This window comes from Microcebus murinus, chromosome 12, assembly GCF_040939455.1.
Source record: "Microcebus murinus isolate Inina chromosome 12, M.murinus_Inina_mat1.0, whole genome shotgun sequence".
NCBI classification, from domain to species: Eukaryota; Metazoa; Chordata; class Mammalia; order Primates; family Cheirogaleidae; genus Microcebus; species Microcebus murinus.
In genome coordinates, this window is record NC_134115.1 from 57,375,006 (window position 1) to 57,398,233 (window position 23,228).

At 44.0% G+C, this 23,228-nt stretch overlaps 2 protein-coding genes across 5 annotated transcripts in view; one reads left to right on the forward strand and one right to left on the reverse strand.

Moving 5' to 3' along the window:
- The window catches only part of UBE2R2 (ubiquitin conjugating enzyme E2 R2), an 87,481-nt gene extending 76,188 nt beyond the window's left edge, over nt 1–11,293 (forward strand). The window contains exons 4-5 of the mRNA XM_012770158.3: nt 7,528–7,662; nt 10,789–11,293. Coding sequence (XP_012625612.1) covers nt 7,528–7,662; nt 10,789–11,008 — 355 coding nt within the window. The 3' untranslated portion in view covers nt 11,009–11,293. The remainder of the gene's footprint in view (nt 1–7,527; nt 7,663–10,788) is intronic.
- Nucleotides 11,256–23,228, reverse strand: part of UBAP2 (ubiquitin associated protein 2) — an 82,288-nt gene continuing 70,315 nt past the window's right edge. For all 4 annotated transcript variants that reach the window (XM_076008805.1, XM_012770151.3, XM_076008806.1 and 1 more), the window contains 10 exons: nt 20,910–21,105; nt 19,996–20,087; nt 19,616–19,663; nt 17,627–17,705; nt 17,228–17,433; nt 16,871–16,970; nt 16,680–16,787; nt 16,470–16,537; nt 16,198–16,389; nt 11,256–16,119 (listed from right to left, as the gene is read on the reverse strand). In XM_076008805.1, the coding sequence (XP_075864920.1) occupies nt 16,024–16,119; nt 16,198–16,389; nt 16,470–16,537; nt 16,680–16,787; nt 16,871–16,970; nt 17,228–17,433; nt 17,627–17,705; nt 19,616–19,663; nt 19,996–20,087; nt 20,910–21,105 (1,185 nt within the window). In that variant the 3' untranslated portion in view covers nt 11,256–16,023. The remainder of the gene's footprint in view (nt 16,120–16,197; nt 16,390–16,469; nt 16,538–16,679; nt 16,788–16,870; nt 16,971–17,227; nt 17,434–17,626; nt 17,706–19,615; nt 19,664–19,995; nt 20,088–20,909; nt 21,106–23,228) is intronic.

A 23,228-nucleotide genomic window follows, 5' to 3' on the forward strand; every position in this document is an offset into this window, starting at 1 on the left:
GTGGTTGAATGTTAAATCAAATGCTTACACTCCCTCTCTCTGAGAAAACAAGCTTCTCCTTTCCTCACATACAAAGCCTCTAGACAAGATTTTTGTCATTGCGTTCTTGTGCTACCTGGCTAAATAATCTATTGCCACTACCCATGGGAATTTAAGATTTTTATCCTTTACTTCTCTTACATTAAATACACAGAGACTGTATGTATCATTTGCCTTACTTCAGCTTAAAATATTACGAACATTTTTTTTTTTTTTTTTTTTTAAGATAGGCCTACTCAGGAGGATCAGTTGAGCCCAGGAGTGTTGGGTTGCAGTGAGCTATGATCATACCACTGTACTCTATCCTGGGCAACAGAGTGAGACCCCTGTCTCAAAAACAAAACAAAACAAAACAAAAACCTTCTCATTTAACCCAATCCTTTGAGGCAGAGGATTTCTTTCATACTTATCTGCCCATCTGAAACTGCCTTTGGTACTTTGGGTCCCAGAATCTTTTTTTCGCACTCTGGGTGGGTCCCCAGGCCACCTAATCCCTGATTTAGGGTCATTCCCCAAACTCAAAATCAGAATTGCTTTCCCTGCATTTGTACTTCTTTATTTAGAGGCTTCAGAACCACAACTAGTTTATCTTTGAATTGCACCAAAGATCTTCATACACAGCTTTACAGTGTGCTTGCATTGGAAATCATTCACTACTGTCTTGGATTTTTTTGTCTTTTAGTTCTATGTAATCTTTGGATATTCATTCAATGTGGTGATCTTTTGGTGTTTCCAGGGGCAATAGAGTGTTTTGTATGCTAAACCTCACCTTAGAATACCCAGGGATGCTCAGAACTCAGGAAAGCACTACCTAATGAGTAAATGTGGATTACTTTTCCTTATCCCTTTTGTTTCTGTGGTATTTGTCCCGAGGCAAGGGCAAGGGGGTTTTTAAGTAGTAAATTGTATTTTTTCATAGGTCATAATTATGGCACTGAAATATTAAGACACAATATACAAGATGTAATGAAGATGGGCAACCTATCCTCTTTTGCTCCTTTGCTGCTAAATTCTCTAGGGTTAGCCACTGTCTAAGGGTTCTGGGCTCCACATCTAATTTATGAGTGGCTATAGGAAAACATCAGTGGAGGTGGCATTAGGGGTCAGCTCATCCCGGTGTGGAATCTTGGCTGCTGCATAGCACTAGTATCTGAAAGCAATTCCATATTCACATATGTTTGAACAATTTCTTCATGTCTACCTCAGTGGATATATTCATAAAATAAAGTAGCACATGGAGGGCTTTTGTGACCTGAAGAAGAGTAAGGGACTCAAGTTACTTTTAAGACCTTAAGCCTATCTGTATCATAATATCTGGTGAGTAGTAAGAGTTAGCCCAAAGGGAAAAGCAAGAAAAAAAAATACAAGAGTTATAGGGATCCAGAGCATCAGCCAATTAGTGTCCACCAAAGACCCAATAGTTTGCTACCTCTTAGGGGAAGCCAGCATATTTCTTTTGGAGGAAGAGATCTATTGTCCTCCTATTCCCAGCGGCCCAGGATTAAGTTCATGGAGCTGGGGGAGTAGTGGTAGGTAGTATGATGGTTTTTTACAGAATTGGCAAATTTTAAGGAGTGGGCTGTGTTGGCCAGAGAATACAGTTGGGAGGGTAGAGGCATGATGTTGCCACAGGTCTTTGATTAGGATGTACCTGGTGGATGCCTCTTCCAAGTGGGAGCTTTTGGCAAGGAGTGGAGAGACAGGAGTGTCCCTCCTTTGCTACAGACTTTGCCATAGAGTTCATAACTGCTTTCTCTGAGTTACTATACCATCTCCAGATGGACCTGTCATACCTGCTATAGGCTCTAGGGTAGGAAGGTGGTCGTGGTTGGATTTGCTTCATGCTGAAACACTAATACATAGTGTTTTCTTTGCCACTGTGAAAAGACACAGCAGGGGCCCAAACTGATGAACCCAATCCAAAGAGGCCACTGTTTAGTATGAAGGGTCTCTTCTCATGAATAGGGGAGGATATTTTCCTGCCTAGTCATCTCCATAATCCACTTAAAGGGCAGAGAGTCAAGGACACTGCCCCTAGCATTGCGTGGTGGCAAGATGAGGGGGAATAGCTGTAACCCTGCTATTCCTAGGGCTCTTTTTTTTTTTTTTTTTGACAGAGTCTCGCTTTGTTGTCCAGGCTAGAGTGAGTGCCGTGGCGTCAGCCTAGCTCACAGCAACCTCAAACTCCTGGGCTCGAGCGATCCTTCTGCCTCAGCCTCCCGAGTAGCTGGGACTACAGGCATGTGCCACCATGCCCGGCTAATTTTTTATATATATATCAGTTGGCCAATTAATTTCTTTCTATTTATAGTAGAGACGGGGTCTCGCTCTTGCTCAGGCTGGTTTTGAACTCCTGACCTTGAGCAATCCGCCCGCTTCGGCCTCCCAAGAGCTAGGATTACAGGCGTGAGCCACCGCGCCCGGCCTCCTAGGGCTCTTTTAAACACCATTCTGGGCTAGTGTGGTTTTATTTATTTGTTTCTTTGCTTTCTGCACATTGGGTCACAGTGCCCTCAACCTACCAGTTTCATTCTGTACCAATGATGTTTTTGTGTGTGTGTGTATTTAAAATTTCTGCTTTTTTTTGGCCGGGCGCTGTGGCTCACGCCTGTAATCCTAGCTCTTGGGAGGCCGAGGCGGGCGGATTGCTCAAGGTCAGGAGTTCAAAACCAGCCTGAGCAAGAGCGAGACCCCGTCTCTACTATAAACAGAAAGAAATTAATTGGCCAACTGATATATATATATATAAAAAAATGAGCCGGGCATGGTGGCGCATGCCTGTAGTCCCAGCTACTCGGGAGGCTGAGGCAGAAGGATCACTCGAGCCCAGGAGTTTGAGGTTGCTGTGAGCTAGGCTGACGCCATGGCACTCACTCTAGCCTGGACAACAAAGCGAGACTCTGTCTCAAAAAAAAAAAAAAATGGAAAAAAAAAAAAAGAAAGAATCTTTAAATAGTGGGGATCATTATGTCATCACTAAGATTGAAGAGAAATTAAAAAGACTTTAGAAAATAGAAGCCAGTTCTAATCACTAACTAACATTTACTGAGTATCTACTATGTGCCAGGCTCATGTGAAGACCTTTACATTTACCAGTTATAATGTATGAACCCTTATAATAACTCTGGAAAGTAAATAATATTATTGTCACCACTTCTAGATTTTTTTAGAAAACTAAGGTTAAGAAGGAATATGTGACTTGCCCAAGGTCTCATAGCTAAGCATTTTTGTGATGTTAGGATTCAAATCCAGGCAATCTGACTCTAGAGCTCTGGCTCTAGCTGGTATATAATACTGTTTCTCAACTACACAAAGTACATTTCCATGTTTTAGAGGCCTTCTATGTATTCACTACAGAGTTTCTCAATACCCAGGACTCCTAACTCACATTTGGAGTTGAGAACACTAACACTGTGACTAATGGTTCCTAAAGGGCACGGGTTTTGCCCAGTACTTACAGTACTTTCTTAAAAAAATTTCAAGGCAAGTTATAAGAATATTACAATGAACTTTTACATACCCTTCTCAATTCTCCACTATTAACAGTTTACAGGGCAATTTCTTTTAATTACTCTTTGTTGGAATCAGAAAGCTTGCCAGTTACTGAGTAAATGTCCCTTAATCTGATAAAGAGTAACTTACCGCAAATTAAATATGTTTGCCGTAAGCAACTTAATAGTGAAATATTTAAAGTTTTCCTTACGAAATCAAGGATTAATCAGTATATCTATTATTACAACCTTCCACTGAACGATGTAATTAAGGCCCTAGCCAGTGCAATAAGGTAAGACAAAGAAACCAAAGAATTGGAAAGAAATAAAACTAATATTATTAGAAGACATGATTGTATACATGCAAAATCCAAAAGGATCAACAAACTAGAAATAAGTGAATTTAGCAGTTTTGCTAAGCAGATCAATAAACATCAACTGTATTTCTAAACACCAGCAACAAGCAATTAGAAAATAAAAATTTTAAACACAAGAAAAAAGGCCGGGCGCAGTGGCTCAGGCCTGTAATCCTAACACTCTGGGAGGCTAAGGCGGGTGGATTGCTCGAGGTCAGGAGTTCAAAACCAGCTTGAGCGAGACCCCGTGTCTACTAAAAATAGAAATTAATTGGCCAGCTAATATATATATATAAAATTAGCCGGGCGTGGTGGCGCATGCCTGTAGTCCCAGCTACTCGGGAGGCTGAGGCAGAAGGATTGCTTGATCCCAGGAGTTTGAGGTTGCTGTGAGCTAGGCTGACGCCACGGCACTCACTCTAGCCTGGACAACAAAGTGAGACTCTGTCTCAAAAAAAAAAAAAATTTCTGCTTTTTAAGCTAGTATGTTCTAATTTTGTATTTTTGTGCATTTTAATCTGAGACCCTCATTCCTACCTTGCATTCTCAGGGATATACCAGTCAGCAGCAATTTCAGTACTGCACAGAAGGAAGTGTTATATTTGATAGAAGAAAAACTGTGTAATATGTGAACCCCTTAAGCTACTATATTTTACCATTTGTTGGCCCTTTTTCTCAGTCATAACAGGCTTCTTTGCTGTAATGTTCTCTTTAAAACCCTCCCCCACAACGAAACACGTAATGATGACTGGTTCATCTTCTAGTGTTACTGGTCTATCCATTTGTCTCTCTGTGTGTGTGTGTGTGTGTGTGTGTGTGTGTGTGTATGTGTATGTGTGTGTGTTTTAAGAGTAAAGTAAGCTTAGGTTTTTTAGAATGAGCCCTTTCTACCTCTCACATGCTGATTGGAGATATACAGGGGGAGGAGAAGGTGCCAGTATTTAATCATTCAAAATTCTGAACTTTTCTTGGTTTCCAGGCAGACCCTTGAGCTAGGTCTTGCTTGTGGTGCTAAGGCTGGTTCTGTCCTGCTAAAGTTTCTAGAAACAGGCAAAAGATTGTCTGTATGTTGAAAATTGGCAAATACAAGGCCAGGAGCTTTGGCTCACACCTGTGATCCTAGCGCTCTGGGAGGCCGAGGTAGGCGGATCGCTCAAGGTCAGGAGGTCGAAACCAGCCTGAGCAAGAGTGAGACCCCATCTCTACTAAAAATAGAAATAAATTATCTGGACAACTAAAAATATATAGAAAAAATTAGTCGGGCATAGTGCCGCATGTCTGTAGTCCTAGCTACTTGGGAGGCAGAAGGATTGCTTGGGCCCAGGAGTTTGAGGTTGCTGAGACCTAGGCTGACACCACTGCACTATAGCCAGGGAAACAGAGTAAGACTCTGTCTCAAAAAAGAGAAAGAAAGAAAATTGGCAAATACAGTATTACCTGTTGGGTTATATATGTCTAATCCTGCCTTTTTGTTGTTGTTTACCACCATCCCCCCAATCCTGCTTTCTGATCTCCTTTAAATACTATTTTAATTTGGTTTTGGTTTTTAAACATGTCTGAGTTCTGTTTTTGCTAGTCTGTGTATATAGACACGATATCAGTGATGTCTTGGTCTTCATTTTCTTTTGGTGTATTTGTTTACAAACTTTTTTTTATTCAAAAAAGATAGCTAAATCAACTCTGACAAAGATTCTGAAGCAGGTAAAAAGATGTGAAATAAGAACCTGAAGACTCTGTAAAGTGAGGTGCTTTTGTCTGTCCTTTTTCTGTGCTTCCTTTCTCTTAGCATTTTTCTATTTTGGCCCAGATCCTGTCCTGAATTGCCTTGCTGTGATAAAAAAAAAGGGGGGGGGGCAAAGGGAGCACATTTATTTCTAGGAATATCTGTAACTCCTGAAATGGTGGTGTGGTGGTGGGAATTGTACAATAAACCAAAGACAGTAAAAACTCTTATCCCTCATTCTTATCGCAAACTCTTTCTGGATTAGGTCTGTTTTTTGTTGTGTACATATGTAGTACATATTAAACACCTAAAAATCACTGGATTGGGATAGACCAGAACTGTTCCTCAAAACCTAGAGTAGAAAAGGGCAGTGGAGTTATTCTTTCTATAGAAACTAAAAGTCTGGGGATGGCCCCTTAGCGTCTGTTGTGCTAGTCCAAGAAACTTGTCCAAGAGTCTCTTGTTTTCCTGATTCTTTTCCCTTGTTTCTTGACCTGCAAAAAAACTGATCCATTTAGAGAGCTTTATTGACACCATCATTGGGGTATAATCATTTGATAGTTTCATTATTGGGTCTTTCCTTCCCTTCCTCCACTTGTAGTTAAACCTATCTTCTTTTTTTCTCCTGTGAAAATACAATAAATTAATAAGGATTTTAAACATACTCTAACAACAAAAACAAACGTTATGACAACGAAAAAACAAGGTAACAGTTGGAATAGTTCAAATTGTTTTGTATATTCTAGCAGTGTTGTCTCAGCAGCTTAATTTTCCCATTCCATAAAAATAGGATTAATAATACTTAATAATAAGTATTAATACTTATCTTGCAGAGTTTACCATGGGTACAGGTGTAATGCCTTTGATATATTATTTTAGTAGAAGCTATAGACAATTTAAACTAGGTATGACATTGCTTCCTGATCTTTCCCAGCCATGGAAAGGAGAGAAAATGATGATGGTACAGTCATCCATCGCTTAATGATGGAGATACCTTCTGAGAAATGCACCATTAGGCGATTTTGTCATGCAAATATCCTAGAATGTACTTATATAAACCTAGATGGTACAGCCTACTATACACATAGGTTATATGGTATAGCCTATTGCTCCTAGGCTACAGACTTGTATAGGATGTTACTGTACAGAATGCCATAGGCAAATGTAACACAATGGAAAGTATTTGTGTATCTAAACATAGAAAAGTTACAGTACAAATATAGTACAATGATCCTATGGAACTGCCATCATAATCCATTGACTGAAATGTTATTATGGGGCATATGACTATTTGTAGATCACAATAGGTTAAACTAAAGATGGTTCTTTGGCTAGAAGTTACTGTTCAGGGGCTCAGGCTGTCCTCATTCCCACCCACCCAGCTGCCTGAGAAGACCAATAATATAATTTACCTGTAACCCTTTTATAACATACTGGTTGGGAAATTCTGATTAGGCTATTGCATATAAATTATATCTAGAATATTTTTTTTTAGAGGGTGAAAAAAAATCTCAGTTCTATTTTATATTGATTTTGTCATTAAGCAGGCTCTCACCACATGGTGACAGGTATGGCCAACCAGGCTGGCCTTGAACCGCTGGCCTCAAGTGATCCTCCTGCCTCACTCTCCTGAGTAGCTGAGACTATAGTCATGCACCTGAAAAGTCGAAAAGAATACTTGTGCTGGGCATGGCGGCGCATGCCTATAGTCCCACCTCTTCAATGCTGAGGTGGGACTATAGGTGCTTGAACTCTGGAGTTTGAGGTTGCAGTGAGCTGTGATAACCCCATTGCATTCTAGCCTAAGGAACAGAATGAGACCCTGTCTCAAAAAAACAAAAGAAAATGAAAAAGGCAGAATAATTTTGAATACTGTGAATATGGGTATTCATAGTTGACCCCTTTTTCCTATTTCTAGGACTATCCTATTAAGTGTAATATCACTGCTTAATGAGCCCAACACCTTCTCCCCGGCCAATGTGGATGCTTCAGTTATGTTCAGGAAATGGAGAGACAGTAAAGGAAAAGACAAAGAATATGCTGAAATCATTAGGTAAGGTGCTTTTGTCTTCTATTTGATTACTTTAAGTCTTCACACAAAACCGAAGTCTCCAGAACCAAAGGTTTAAATCAAGCTTAAACATCCTGTCCACTCCAGGAAAATTTCTCTCAATGCGATCTATAGTGTGGGAAGAGAAGATTTCTGCCTGCAACTAATGAGCTTCATTATTTTTTGAGAGAGTTCCCACTAGAAGATACTATGCAGCAGACCTGATTTTCTAGGAACCCGAACTTCCATGTTCTTAATTAGTCAAGCTTGCAAACTCTTTGAATCATTTTAGGGACCCCATTCCAGGTATATAAGACAGTAATTTTGTTTTCAACATTTCAATTAATGAAGCCTTATATTGGTATTTTTGATGATAGCAGCAAGTATCTTCTTGATATGCTCATTATCAGCAATGCTAATATATGGTATAACAGAGAGCCCTAGAATAAGAAGCTGGAGACCTGAAATCTGCTAGCTCTGCTGCTACTTGTGTGCCCATTTGTCAGTTATCCTTTTGAGTCATTAGTTTCTCCATCTCCATAAAAAGGGGAAAGTAAGTTCAACCTTTCATTTTTTGATCATACCTTAAATAGGACATTAGGTTTTCATAATAGTACCCAAGAATTTTGCAATAAATTCAACTCCCTTTAATATTACATTTTTGTCCCTTAAAATAGATCCACCAAGTACGGTCATGGCTCATTCTGTGCATAGGAGTTTAGGAAGAACTGTAATTTATACAAATAAGAGTCTCTATAAATCTAGTTGGGGTGCCATGTGATGTGAAAAAATTGAAACAATGCTGGGAAAGCATGTCATTTGAACTCTGGGTAATACAAAACAGGCAGTTCCCAAAGTTTTCTGTCTGTCGGGATTGATCGCCTTTAGACTTCCCCTAACCTATAGCTATTTAATGAGATTCCAAGGATAGAGTCTGGGCATCTGTATTTTTTTTTTTTTACCAGCCACCCAGGTGACTGATATGTACCAAAGATTGAAGATAATTAGTATAAATAGTAAGAACCTGTAGAAATTTAGAGGAGCAGGAGTGGACTGAGAATTGAAGGATGGGAATGCTTCACAAAACAGTCAGGACTGGAGCCTGATATTCAAGGACAGGTAGGATTTAGTAAGTGAATAATGTATGAATGTTCCAAAGGTACTTCTATGCTTTATATTTCTTAGTTTAAGACTCTCTTTGTCTGATTGTTTAATTTTTTCAACATTTATTATGTATCAGCTCTGTGTCAATGAAGTCATGATAATAGAGTAGGATTCTTAATGTAAAAGGTAACGGGGTATCTGGCCGGGCGTGGTGGCTCATGCCTGTAATCCTAGTACTCTGGGAGGCCGAGATGGGCAGTTTGCTCAAGGTAAGGAGTTCAGAACCAGCCTGAGCAAGGGTGAGACCCTGTCTCTACTAAAAATAGAATTCAATTGGCCAACTAAAAATACATATGTAAAAAAAATTAGCTGGGCATGGTGGTGCATGCCTGTAGTCTCAGCTACTCTGGAGGCTGAGGCAGGAGGATTGCTTGAGCCCAGGGGTTTGAGGTTGCTGTGAGCTAGGCTGACGTCGTGGCACTCTAGCCCAGGCAACAGAGTGAGACTCTGTCTAAAAAAAAAGAAAAAGGTAATGGGGTATCACTTAAGGATTTTAGAGAAGGAAGGGATGATCCTATTTGAGTTCTGAAAAAAACACAATTGACCCAGGGGACCAACGTGGACTAAAGTGAGGCAGTGATAATGGGGATGAGAAGATAGATATAAAAATATTTAGGCCGTAAAAGCAGTTGGACTTTGGAGTGAGATTTATGATTTTAGGAACTGATACTTTTAGTGAAATATGAAGGGAGAAACTTTTCTACCATAAAGGTAGAAAATGACAGATGCAGTCTTGGTGAGTTAGCATTCCTATGGAATATCAGGATGGGGGATATCCAAAAGGCATTTAGTTAAATAATTTTAGAGCCCAGAAGAAATGTATGAGGTGGAGGCTAATGATTTGAGAGCTGTCAGCATAAAGGGAGTGGTGGTTAAAACCATGCAAACAGATAAGATGTGCCAGGGAGAGTGCTGAGAATGTGAAAAGATTCAAGCCTAGAAGCCTCAGGATCATCAGCATGTAAGGAATGGCAACATAAGTAAACCTTCAAGAGCAACTAAAGAAGTCTAACTGAAAAGAGGTATACAGAAGGAAGATCTGGATAGTGGAGTTCTGATGTATTTTAAGTTCAGTTTCTCTAATCTTGATGACTCAAATTCTAGTAATTATCAAATTAAACTATTTTTACTCTTCCACTCATTCATTCATGCTTTCAATATTTTTTCCACCCTTGTTATGTGCCAGGCTATATCCTAGGCACTGGGGAAATAAAGTGACTAAGACAAGGCCTCTATTCTAATTAAACACACATTCTAGTAGGGCAAGACAGAATAATAAACAAATGAGAAAGATCATAGAAAGAAAAAAGAATTCTAGAAAATGGTAAGTAGAATAATGTGAAAGAGTGACCAGATGGCTACTTTAAATTGGGTTCAGGCCTCCTCTGAGGTAATAGTTAAGCTGACATCTGAGTGACGACGAGGAGCCGGGCATGTATATATCAGGGAAAGAGCAATTGGTTCAGACGGAAAAAACAACTAGGTGTGTTCAAGGTACTAAAGACGACCAGGGATGGCCTGAATGTGGGGAAATTGGAGAAAGGCTGTGAGAATACGTAAGAGTGGATCTTACAAGACTTTGGAATCTGACATAAAGGGTGTTTGGATTTTACTATAAATGAAAATTAGGGGGACTTGTTGGGATGCATAATGTTTGGTGGTGAGAAGACTAGGCAAGGTGATTTCTGCCTGACCAGCATTTGAGATCCACTGCTTTAAACTCTCTTTATGTAGTGGTGTATTCCCCCTATCCCCAAAAGATCATAATTAAACGTTCCCTTCACAGTGGTACCCAATGGGCTGAAACAATTTGGTGTAGTACAGGGTATATCCATTGATGCTTTCAGGCAGGTACTGAAGTTTGGAAAGCAGTCATAAGTAATCTTGATTATTTAAGGACAGTTATAAATCCATCTTCAAAACTTAGAATTACTGTAAACTATTTTTGTGTCATTCACTCTTCAGGAAACAGGTTTCAGCCACTAAGGCCGAAGCAGAAAAGGATGGAGTAAAGGTCCCCACCACCCTGGCGGAATACTGCATCAAAACTAAAGTGCCTTCCAATGACAACAGCTCAGATTTGCTTTATGACGACTTATATGATGACGACATTGATGATGAAGATGAGGAAGAGGAAGATGCCGACTGTTATGATGATGATGATTCTGGGAATGAGGAGTCGTGACATGCTCTTTCAATGCCCCTGTACTGCCCTGCCATCTCAGGCCAAAGGGAGGGGAGCAAGAGGGGACCTAGCAATGGCCCCTCAGCAAAAACCTATTCACAGGGGGTGGGGAAAACAAACACAGCTCCTGCTGACTCCCCTTATGGATCTCAGTTTGCTCCTTTTTATGGACCTTAAATGGAGAGAGAGTAACCCTACACAGAATGTCTGAATTCTTGCATTCTTTACCCTTCCATCACTGTATTGATTCTTTTTTTTTTTTTTTTTTTTTTTTTAAAACAACAACATCATCAACCCAAACTCCCGCCTCACTTCGTCTTGACAGAATGTTCACGGCAAAACACGTTTGGTCTGTTTTTAGATTCTTGAGGAATTAAATAGTCTTTCAAGACGTTTAATGTGTTTAAAGCTGGGAACCTCTTGGGAGTTGACAAATGCTGCATATGCTGGGTAGCAAAAGAAAATGGAAAAAAAAACCCTACAAAACAAAGTTCAAAAAAAATTTGCCAAGGTTTAGCTGCTCATTTACATTAGTGTGTGCACATTCGTTCAGCCCCATGGTGGTGAATTTTGTTTCTTTCCCTTCCTAAGGCTGGGATACAGTGAGCGTCAGGGACTTTGTGCTAAGCCTGATGAGATGTGCTCCTTCAGCCTCCATGAAATCATCCTAATGTGGAGCCCTCGGCTACTTTGAGGAAAGAAATCAGATTTTGCTTTTTGAAATCGATTGGGATCTGAAGCCTGAAATAAATATTCATACTTTACATAGAACTGAGCACTTGGTTGCCATTTATTTTAAAATTTAAAGGCAGGGTTATTTTTCCCCCCAGGGAGTGGGGCGTGTGGGGAAGAAGTGGGGATTAGTGTATGTGTGGACTCTGAGGGATGGAAATAAAGAGTTAAAAATCACGATGCCAATTTTGGTTGATGCTGCTGGGGGGAAAAATTCAAAACTGGTGACCACTGTTGGGAGAGGAAACATCTGTTTTATATACTTAACATGGCCTTCCCCTCAAAGATAGATACACTCTCACCACGAGGTTTTTTCAAAAAGTAGTCACTTTTAATTACTCAGTATTAATCCTAGGTGCATGTATTAAGATTTCAGTTTTCATCGAGCTGCTTATACTGACAAACATGGATGTGTGAGAGACATGAGTGACCAGTTCTCACATTCTTTGGAAGTGATCTGGACTTTTTTTCTCCTTTCAATGTAGTTTGGTTGTGGAGCGCAAGCAGAAATAAGTGCGTTGAGCTCCTCATGGGTGTGTCTCTTCTGGCAGGGTCAAGGGAGTTGACTGCAGGCAGTTTCCAGTCTCCAGGCAGGCAAGGCTCAGAGATCTTGCCATACAGTCACTGCAGCTTTGATTTCCCAGGTCTCAATCATGTGTTGCTTCAATCAAATACTGAGATCCAGCAGCCTTCAGCATCCAGGAACTTCAAACTTGAAGGTGATTTTTGGTTGTTAACGGGAGTGTGTCAATTCATAGGAGGGCGTTGTTCTTTAGGGAAACTGCTATAATGTAAAGTCAGATTTCAGAAAGAAAATACAGCAAGGACTGACTACAGTCCTACTTGAGATCCCCGTGCACTAGTGTCAGCTCCTTTTTCTTCAGATCATAACTCAGAACCAAAGGGCAGATTAGGGACAGGGGTAGGATGGATCCTAGGATGGTCAGAATAAATGATGCTTACTTCCTTAGCTCCTCCTTCCTTTCTGATCTCAGGGTTTTCATTCACTCTTTAAACTTACCCAACATATGCTGACTACTTCCCAGCAGCCCTCTCTAGCCTCTAAAGTTTGCTATTAAATGGGAATATTTAACACGCTAAGGTTCTTAAGGGACACTATTGAGCCTGGTCCCAGAATCTCTACATAATCTCTGTGGGGTCAGGGCTGCTACTTGCACCCTAAATCTTTTAATTCCTGTCAGATACATAGGACAGAGCAGTTCTGTAATGTGCTCTTAAGTTGTCTGACTATAAACTTTCATAGAAGGATATTGTACCTACCTTTTTACTCCCCACACTTCTCAAGTAATGCTTCCAGATAACCTGCAAATCTTCTGGAGCCAAAGCCTCTTATAGTACTGATTTACCTCCCTACCCCCACCCCCTACACACACACGCACACACGCACGCACGCAAGTTTACAGCCAATAGCTTGGTCTTATTCTCTTGGAGCCCTAAAATTAAACCTTTCATTCCCCTTACTAATGCATCTCACACCTAGGGTAGGCCAGGCACCATGGCATTGTGGGAGGTGCTGTGCTGCTCAGCTCTGTCACATTAGGCCCTGTTGGCCTCTATTGCACGTTGACTCAGGGAGCCAGAGCACCAAGTGGAGGTTGTACCTCTCAGCCCTTTGTGGTGTTACTATTGGGGGCTGGGTTTGCCTCTGATGAGTACAATCAATTCCAGAAGACTGGGGTGTGTTGACTTGGTAGGCAGGTAGACATTCTGATAGTTTAGACTTATAAAACCCAGATGCTGGTTCCAGAGCTCTGTCCCTGAGAACACATCCTGTGGAAAAATACTTGAGTATGTAATTTTTATTTTTGGGAGTGAGGTCTCAGGCTTAAGGCAGACCCTTATGAGCACAATTGTGCTGATTAAATTTGGTGTGACGTGAACTCAAAATCCTGCATTTTTAGATTCCTTTTAATTCTAATTGAGGCCTCACTGGATGCACTTCAGTTCTGTGTATCTTGAGGCTGGGTGGAGTATCACGATTCCGTTGTTGCTTCTCTGAAAGTCTTCCCTCTGTCCTTTTTCTTATCATTCCGGAGTTCTTTTCTATTAGCCAAACTTTTTTGTAGTCCATTCTTTCAACCTGCCCTGGCAATCTGCTTCTTTGCTTGCTGGTTTCCTTATGTTTGGGGCATATTTAGTAAGAGATTGGATGGGGAAAGTGTGTAGTTCTCCACCGAAAATTAACTCTCCACCCCTCCCACCCTGATAAACAAGGTTTACATTTACAACTAAACAGATTCAGAGATGCAATTTTCAACTATTCTGAAACCAGCAGGACACACCTGACTTTAATAGTTTTCTTAGCTGAAATTGTAGATGTTTTTCTTCAGTTTAACTTATGAGAAAAGATTATCTGATGCATTTTGTGTTGACTTCCCTTTTAGTGGTTTATTTTTGTCTTTTTCTGCCCATCTGTCTACTAATAAAATGTGAAATAAAATATACCTGTATTGCTATTTCCCCACGGGATGACCCTCTTCATTTCCTTGTGTTAAAGAAAACTAAAAGGTGTTCTTGATATTTTCACTGTTATATCACAGATTGATGATTCCCAGGACTCAGCACAAACTGGCTGATCTGCCTTTTATAACTTTCTGTCCAACCCACCTCCCTGGAGAATCACCCCCAACTTAATGTGTTTTTAAGGAAGGTTCCTTCAAAGGAAGCTTTAAGTGGGCATGTTTTAAAACTTCTGAAATCGGGCAAAATCAGCTGAATGTATGGGTCCTTTTTGCTGCCCTCCTTAGGCAAACATTTTATTTTCATTAGGAATCAAAGATCCCAAGCTGTGCATTAGCGGGAGCATGCACTTCATCTGATGAAATGGCCACAGCTCCGGACTGTAGATGCCAAAAGCAGAAAAGGAAAAGACTGACCCCCAGGTTGGTTCTGACATGTTGACTTGACCAGTCTTTGACTTGAAGCTGCACTCGTTTCCTTATTTAGCCTCATCAGAAGTGGCAATATGGGAAATGATTGCACCTTGGGCAACACTGCCCTGAGCTGTCTGCTAGGTAGGAGCAGAGTTGCGGACAACCAAGAAGAGGATCTGCCTAATGACTGTGGTTCTTGCCGCCCACCCCCCTGGACTACCTGGTGTAACAGCCTAACTCACTAGTCATCTGTTCTACCTTAGCCCTTGCCTGACAATCAAGGTTGTTTGGTTTATGAACAGCAAAGGATAGACATATGCATTCTCTCTCGGGCCTAGAACTCTGCTCTCAGTTCCTGGCTTTGCTTCAGATTTTAAAAGTCAGTCGGGACTTGGAAAAGAAACTACCTTGCCCTGGTACACCTCTTGACAGGGCTCTGTGAGAAGGTTTAGCTGTCTTTTCACTTATCATTTCAGCCTAGACAAGGGTCCATGAAAGAGAAATAACCAATTCAAGCCTTTATAGCCTGATGGCAGTATACTGAGCCATGTCAGCCCTGCTCTGAGCTGTCCCTCAAACATACCACACAAGAGACTGTGCATGCTCTCACAACTTTATTAGGTGGAGTTTGGGCAAGAGAAAACCCTGAAACTGTTGCCCACCTGGTGCAGGACAACTGGAATACAGAAGCCTTTGCTTGGAGATTTGTTTTAAAGGGAGGGAGCTAACTGGCTGATCATCTCTGAGCCCCAGTTCAAATTTTTCAAGGTCAGCCAGAGGAAAGAAAGTCTCTGGGGACAAAAGCAGAAGCCCCTGCTCTGTATGAAGACAAACAGGTACCCAGATTTATTTGCGGTGGAGGGATATCAAAGAGGACCATAAAAAATGACAAAAGGGCCAGTTTCTTTAAAACAGAGGTATAAAGTAAAGTATAAAGTAATTACACAGGACAGAAAAATAATGGTTTATAAAGGAAGGAGATAAGTCGTGATTCTTCATTGGTACCTGGCCCCAATACCCAAACTGTCTTGAATCAGCCCTTCCAGAAACTGTCCCTAGCAGCCCACTGGGCAGGCAGGGACCTATGTAGAAGGTCTCAAGGCAGAAAAGGATTGGGGGGAGGGGTTATTTTGCTACAAAGAGGAAAGGGGGATTGAATGGGGAGAACAGACCTGGCCAAAATGCAGCTGCACCCCCACTCCCCCACGCTTGTCACATTTACAAATACATACATAAATACATTACATACAATGGCCAGTCTGGGAGGCAGGCTCCCCACAGAGGCTTGGCTGATGGTACATGTCTCAGGGAACAGTGGGAAAGGGCACTGGGCTCTCAGAAATGTGCTCCATGTTCTCTCCTGCCAAGGGTAAGTCCTGCCCCACTGTCTTAGTTTGTCCAGTATGGAGAGTTGCCGTAGGTGGGTTTGGAAGCCTGAGACTTGGGCTGCAGGGAGCTAGGCTGGCTTCGCTGACCTGAGCCGCTCTGAGGAGGAGAGAAGGTTGTCAGGGCTGGAGAGCAGAGCTCCCCGCCCAGGGTGGCTGCCCCCATTGCTGCACTCACCTGGGCATCCTGTGGAAGGTGATGGTGCAGCAGCTGTGAGTGGTGCTGCTGGTGGGCTGGCAATATATGCAGGAACGGTGGGGGTGCATAGCCAGGGGCTGCTCCAGGGGCCAACGGCCCAGCGGAGCCCAAGGCTGAGGGTAGGCTGAACGGTGGAGGAGTCCCTGCATGAAATCCCTGCTTATCAAAATTCTAAAGGCAAAGAAGACAATGGTGAAGGGTCAGTTTTTGCTGTACCTCCTGACAACCTGCACACCCTCCTCTGTCCTCACCTGATTCTTGTTGTAGACAGAACCAGTCATATCGGGTAAGCCAGTGGTGCTTGAAGATACTGATACTCCTAGGAGGAAAAGCAGTTGGTCCTATCTCCAGGGTCCCCCAATTCCAGGGGTACTCAGGGGTAGCCCTGCCTGAAAAGGGGGTCAGGTAGGAAGAGACAACTACTCCGGGCCACAATCCTGGATAGGAGAGGTGAACACTACCTTTGCTGGGCCCAGAACCTGCAGACTTGGTTGGTGTCTGTGATGATCCACCATAGCTGCCTTTGGTGTAGTCTCCCGCTGCTGTCCCCTGGGTCAGGTCATCATAACCTAGCACAGCATGGTACAAGAGGCATGTGTGAGCCAGAAAAGCCTGTCTTACCCTGTGTCTCAGTGTGGGGAGCACCCTTCACCTGTGCCGTAGCTGTGCTGGCCATAACCCCCGGCCTGCTGGAAAGGAGTGGTAGGGGTGCTGAGGTTCACACCATGCTGCTTGGCTGAGGCTGGAGGGACCTGGCAGGGCAAGCAGATGAGGCATCAGTGTAGGAACAAGGAAACGTGGAACAGATCAGATACCCCGACTTAGCCTCAGGCAGGAGGTTAAGGGGACCTGTGCTTCATTATTAGTGCAACACATGCATGAGACTGAGTAGGGCCATGGTTCTCCCTCCCTGCTTCTGCTCCCAGGAGCTGGAAGGTAGGTCCCAGGTTTCAACCTTCCCGTGACCCAAGGCCGGGAAGAAGAATCAGACCCCCCCACAAATACTCACAAATACAGGAGGCCCATATTGGAAGCCACCAGGCATGCCTGTGTAGTAGGGAAGGCCAGCGTAGCTGTAGCCAGGTGGCAGCGCAGGATTCAGAAAGGGCTGCTGGGCTGTGTGGTGGGTCTGGGATTGGCTCTGCTGTGGCTGAGCAAGTGTAGTAGTTGGTGCAGGTGATGCAGAGTCACCACGGCCAAATTTTGTAACATCACCTAGAAGAAAAAGTGTTGTGTTGGGTTATCACCCCTATCCAACCAGGAAAAAGTCCAGCTTGGCTCCTGCAAATAAGAATAGGTCTTGCTTTCCAGCTCAGTATGGGCAGCTTTGAGGCCTCTCAGCTCTTATGTTTCTGTTTTCTAGAAGCTGGGATTAGTTACAGGTCAGCCACCCACTGAATTCACTCACCTGAATATGGATTATTAGCTAGGCTTCCATCTCGGCTGGCAAGGGCCGTGGGTGCAGCGAAGGGAATCCCATAGTAATCCTAGGAGGGACCAGGGAGGCTGAATCAGCAAGTGGACTCACCCCACTCCCAAAAAAGTAGACCCAGCACGTAAAACTCTCGGTCAGAGGTCCTCAAACTTTTTAAACAGGGGGCCAGTTCACTGTCCCTCAGACCACTGGAGGACCGGACTATAATTTAATAAAAAAACTATGAACAAATTCCTATGCACACGTCATGTATCTTATTTTGAAGTAAAAAAACAAACTGGCAAAAACACCTACATGTGGCCCGTGGGCTGTAGTTTGAGGACACCTGCTCTAGGTGATGCCATACTTCAAGACGGGCCACACACCTAAAAGGCAGCACTCATGGAGAACTCCAAGTACATGGTGCCTAATGGAGGTTGCAACAAGGCAGCCTGCTTAGCTGGCTAGCACACAGACTGACCAACCCTGCAGCCTTCACCAGGCAGAGCCATTGGAAGCCCAACCTCACACATCCATTTTTATATCACAGACGGATGTTTGTGAATGACACAGACTAAATCAACTTTGCTAGCTATCCCTGTGTGAGACTAACCAGCAGCTAGGAAAGTTGACCAAACAGAGCAAACCTGAAAAAGGACATAGCAGGAGAGGAGGTGCCTAAAAAGTAGGTTGAAAAGGGGAAGCAGTGCCAGGTAGGCACAGGTACACATAGGACCCAGATGAGGCCTCAAACTGGCCCATTACTCCCTACCTCTGCCCTAGCAATGCTGACACTACACACCACCCAGGGTAAGTCTGACAGATCCAACAGTTTGGAGAAAATTGACCCTTATATACACCTCCAGGGCCTCACAGTCCCAAACATATGGCTTCTGAGCAAAGAAAAAGCCCTCAGGCTGCCTAAAACCCCTGGCCAACAATGCTGGGTCACAGCCAGACAAGGCCATCCTGGCTAGAAATGGCACTCACACCCTTCTCTGGACATACAGCTAACCTCCAGGAAACCCACAGCACCCATAGCATCCCCAGGAGGACATAGGGCTGGGAACAGGCACAGAGAAAGCCCAGGAGGGGGAGCTCTTTCATCCAAAGGAGAACATCTGAAGGTGGGAACTAGGCACTAAAAAAGGCTGAGGGGCATGGTTTTCAGTGCCTGTAGTCCTAGTGGAACCTTTGCCCACCTCGGCCCAAAAGACACTTTATGGTATTTTCAAGGCTGAGTAAACAACCTCCATGTCACTCTGTTGCCTGGGCTGAAATGCAGTGGCACGATTACAGCTCACCACAACCTCTAAATTGGGGACTCATGTGATCCTCCTGCCTCAGCCTTCTGAATAGTGGGACTACAGATGCGCATCACCACATCCCACTAACTTTTTCTGTTTTAAGTAGAGACAGGGTCCTGCTCTTGCTCAGGCTGGTTTTGAACTTGTAGCTTCAAGTGATCCTCCCATTTCAGCCACCCAAAGTGTTGGGATTACAGGCGTAAGCCACCGTGACCAGCCTAGTTTTTCTTTTTAAAAGAGAGAAAGATGAGGGAAAATAAGGACAAACATTTAGTAGGGGACATGGTGTACTGGGGCCGCAGGTACCAAAGGCCATCATGTTCCCCAAGGATGAGCATAGGACCCTGACATGCCAAAGCTATGGTTGTACCAGGCACAACCACCAAATGGTAACAGCTTGCTTTGGCGGTGGTGCTGAGGAGGTTTCTTAGGCCACAGATTCTAAGGGCCAGATAGGGCAGCAGTCAAGAGTAAGGGAGGAACTTGCTATTCCACCTTCTGCTATGTGAGGACACAACAGGAAGACCTGAACCAGGCCAAAGGCCCAGCCTCAACAGCCTACAGAACCATGGGAAATAAATTTCTGTAATTCAAAAAAAAAAAAAAAAGACCAAGGGAAGAGGGACATAAAGAGTCTGACCCCTACTGCTCCCACCATGCCACACCCCACACTCACCACTGGCAGCCGTGACTGCAGCATCTGGAGCTCATCATAGCCATAGATCTGTGTGAGGACCGAAAAGGGCATTTTAGGGACCACACACCACCTCCTAGAAGGATCGGGCCTTCATAGGGGCTCAAACAAGGTTGGAAGGCTAGGACACACCCAGGAATGGCCTGTATCAGGCACTGTGGGAACAGATCCTGCCCTGATAGAGTCTAGATGAACAAAGACATATCAGGGATCAGAGGGGCAGAGACAAGGGGCTCTGGGGGTAAGAGCAGCCTGAGGCGGGCACCTTGGCCCAACCAAAAGCTCCCTTCACCAGGTCCAGCCAGGTGCCAGCCGGAGGCCAGGGAAGCTGGAGCTGGCCAGGAGCCCAACTATGTGCTCACCGGGTAGGCAGGCAGCAGTCCTCCAGGGCCCACGAGGTACTGGTTGTGCAGCAGGGGAGGTACTCCCTGCGGCAAGTTTGGGGGTGTTTTGCCTGCAGAATGAAAAATCAAATAGAATGGAGTGGTCACCACAAAGACTGAGATTCCTTTGCTGCTTTGGGAGGAGGCAGGGTCACTGAGCTATCCCAGATGAGGCCACAGCCAAGATGGGAGGGCAGCGACTGAGAGATGCAGAGGGCCAGGCTATGAAGGAGCTTGGGGGCGAAACAGAGGGTATGTGCCACCTTATTTAGGTTGTTTCAATATCTGAGAATTCTGTGCCCAGACAGAAGCACCCTCCATCCCCCGAATCCTAAGTCACATAGCACTTAGCAAACACAAGCAAAAGAAACAATCTGCCTCCTCAGAACCGGAGAAGGGAGCCACACAGTGCCAGGAGAGGGAAAGGCTGTGTCAATGGTGGGTTGTTGCAGTTTCCACCAAAGTACAGTCTGCTTGGCCAACACAGACAGCCTAGGTCTGGTTTACAATCAACCATACCAAGTGTCCAGAAGGAGGCCATTATAGGACACCCCTGACCCCTCCAATCACTGTGTCAGTTCCACTCCAGGGCTGAAAAGAGACAGAAAAAAACTGGGGAGCTAAAAGCACAAAGATGGCAGGAATCCTGCCCAAGGGGAGTGCCACCTCCACAAGACTCAGATCCCATACCAGGGCTGGAAGGATCAGGCCTCAAGAGGGAAATGGAACACAACAAAATCTAGCAATGGCAGGGCCAAGTGAGAATATAATCTGATGCTTGTCGCTACAGTGTCCATGCCCTGGCAGCCACCTCTGGGCCCCTATCCTGGGAAGCCAAGGGTGCCCATTTGAGAGGGACAGGGGTGGGCAGGAAAGGCCTCAGGAGCACATACCTGAAGTCACCAAGGGTGCAGCCCTGGTACTGCTACTGGGCGCACTCGCAGTGGCCCCACCCAGGCAAAGGCTGTTCACTGTGTTCATGTTCGGAGGCAGGCTTGCACCGGAAGATGTGGAACTCGAGGAGGAGGCTGCTGTCATTGAGAAGTTGGCTGAGGACTGTAGTGAAGGGGTGCTCTCCACACTGGCATGCTGGCAAAACAAAAACCAGGACACATGGATCTAGAGGCAAAGGAAGAGGTACTAGGAGAGCCTGGCCTGGCACCTAGGCCTACAGTCTCAAGGTTCAATGGGCAGGTGACAATGCAAACACCAAAGGACTCTAAGAGGAGGGGAGGGGCTCAGGGATCACTGTGGCCCCTCACACAGCAGCTAGATTCAGCCATCAGGATATAACTCAAGATGATTAAAATTGAGCTCCATGACCCAAACCCTCTGGAAAAAATCCTTCAAGTTACTCATGCTTTGATATCTGAAACCCCAACATAACTTCAGATCATACATGAACAGACCATTTGAATATGGGGTGAGTATCCACCTCAGTGTGAGTATCCACTCACACAGCAGTCTGAGTGTTTTAATAATTTCCTTCTATTGGGCTTCTTAGCTGCTCTGGTCTGAAATACACAGGAGTCAGAGAGGCCCTTGCTCCAAAACCTGGTGACACCTTGTAATTCACCAGTGCCTTGTATGGCCTGCCACTGTGCCAGCTCACCAAGATCCACCCAGGGAAGAAGAGCGAGACCCTAAGTTCCAGGAATCCTGCCCAGCTGTTCAACCCAAGTAACATGGTTCCGTGAAAAGCTTCACGTGCTGAGGAGGGTAGGTGGGAGAGATACACCTGGTTGGGCAAAACAAATGCCAAAAAGGCAGGAAAAAGCTAAGAGTGAGACCAGTCTCCAAACCAGAAATAATGTAAAGTACAGAAACACAGAAACTCCTGGAGAAGTGGAAGAGTAAGAAGTCCCCAGAAGAAAGGTGAGCACCACATGCTTTGCCTCCGCCACAGACGCAAACTCTCTTGTCAAGTCTGACGTCCGCAGCCATTCCTGTATATCTGAGCACTGGCTTTAAGATCTAACATCCAAAATAGATTCACCAAAGTGAAGACAGCTGAAAACATGGTTTCCTAGGACTACCAGGGACTCCCGCTCTTTCAGCACAGACAGGATGGAACCAGACTGGAGAAGCAGCCCCACCAGGAGGCAGGGCACACGGTGTGCTGCCAGCCCAGCAACTAGGCCATGATCCTCTGTAAGGAGCCAGACTTCCTACCCGAGACCACCCGCCACAGAACCTGGAACAGCTCTGACCAACACTTCGAAGTGTAGTATGACTGGTCATGCAACCTTTCAACCTTTAACCACAGAAGAAAAAATGAACATTCTCCAACCATATAAGAGATGCTTGCTAGACAACTAGTCCCTGACTTACTGAAAGGAACAAGAGTCGCCCAGCAAGCCTTTCTTCAGCTGCCCCTGCCAGGGCTCCTGCCTCTGCCTCGGCCTCCCAGAAGTGTGAGGGCACCGAACTGCTGGCTCAGGAGGCCAACAGCACATTGAAAAAGTACATCCAATGGGGCCTGTGCAGTCAAGCTCCCCTGAATGGGCCCAGAGACGAAAGGACAGAAAAAAACCAAACAAAAAAAGCACTGAGATTTCCTTTATACTCTTAGAGTGGGAAAGCTCTAACTGAGAGACTATGAAAGAAAACACATTTATCTGAATGATTATAAATATAAATATATATATTTATAAAATGAGAAATCCAGGAAAAATATTGGCACCTTCCATCACAAAGAGCTACTAGTCTCCATAATATAGTGGGTGCCTAGAAACAGAGATCAAGGACCTAAGAGGAAAAGGAAGCAAGAACATAAATGGCTCAAAGAAAAGGAAATTGAAATAAAGTACAAATACTCCATAACATTTTGAGAAATAGGACATTTTGTTCATTGTCAGTGGGAGGTAAACAGGTTAAAATCACTATCCAGGGCAATTTGGCAACTTGTGTACAATGACAAATGCCTAGCAGTTCCACCTCCAGGATTTACCCTATAGACATAGCTGTACACATAAACATGTGTACAAGGTTCTCAAATGCAACACTCTCTGTAGTGTCAAGACTGGAAATAGTCCTCCATTCGGGACCACTTAAGTAATACAATAGAATATGAAAAAAGAACAAAAACTCCATGTTTCAGCATGGAAACATCTCTAGGATACACTGTTCAGTGGAGAAAACAGTTGAAGGCTGCTCTCTATAGAATACTTTTAGGTGATAGGATAAAGAACAAATGGGTAAGAGACAAGGGG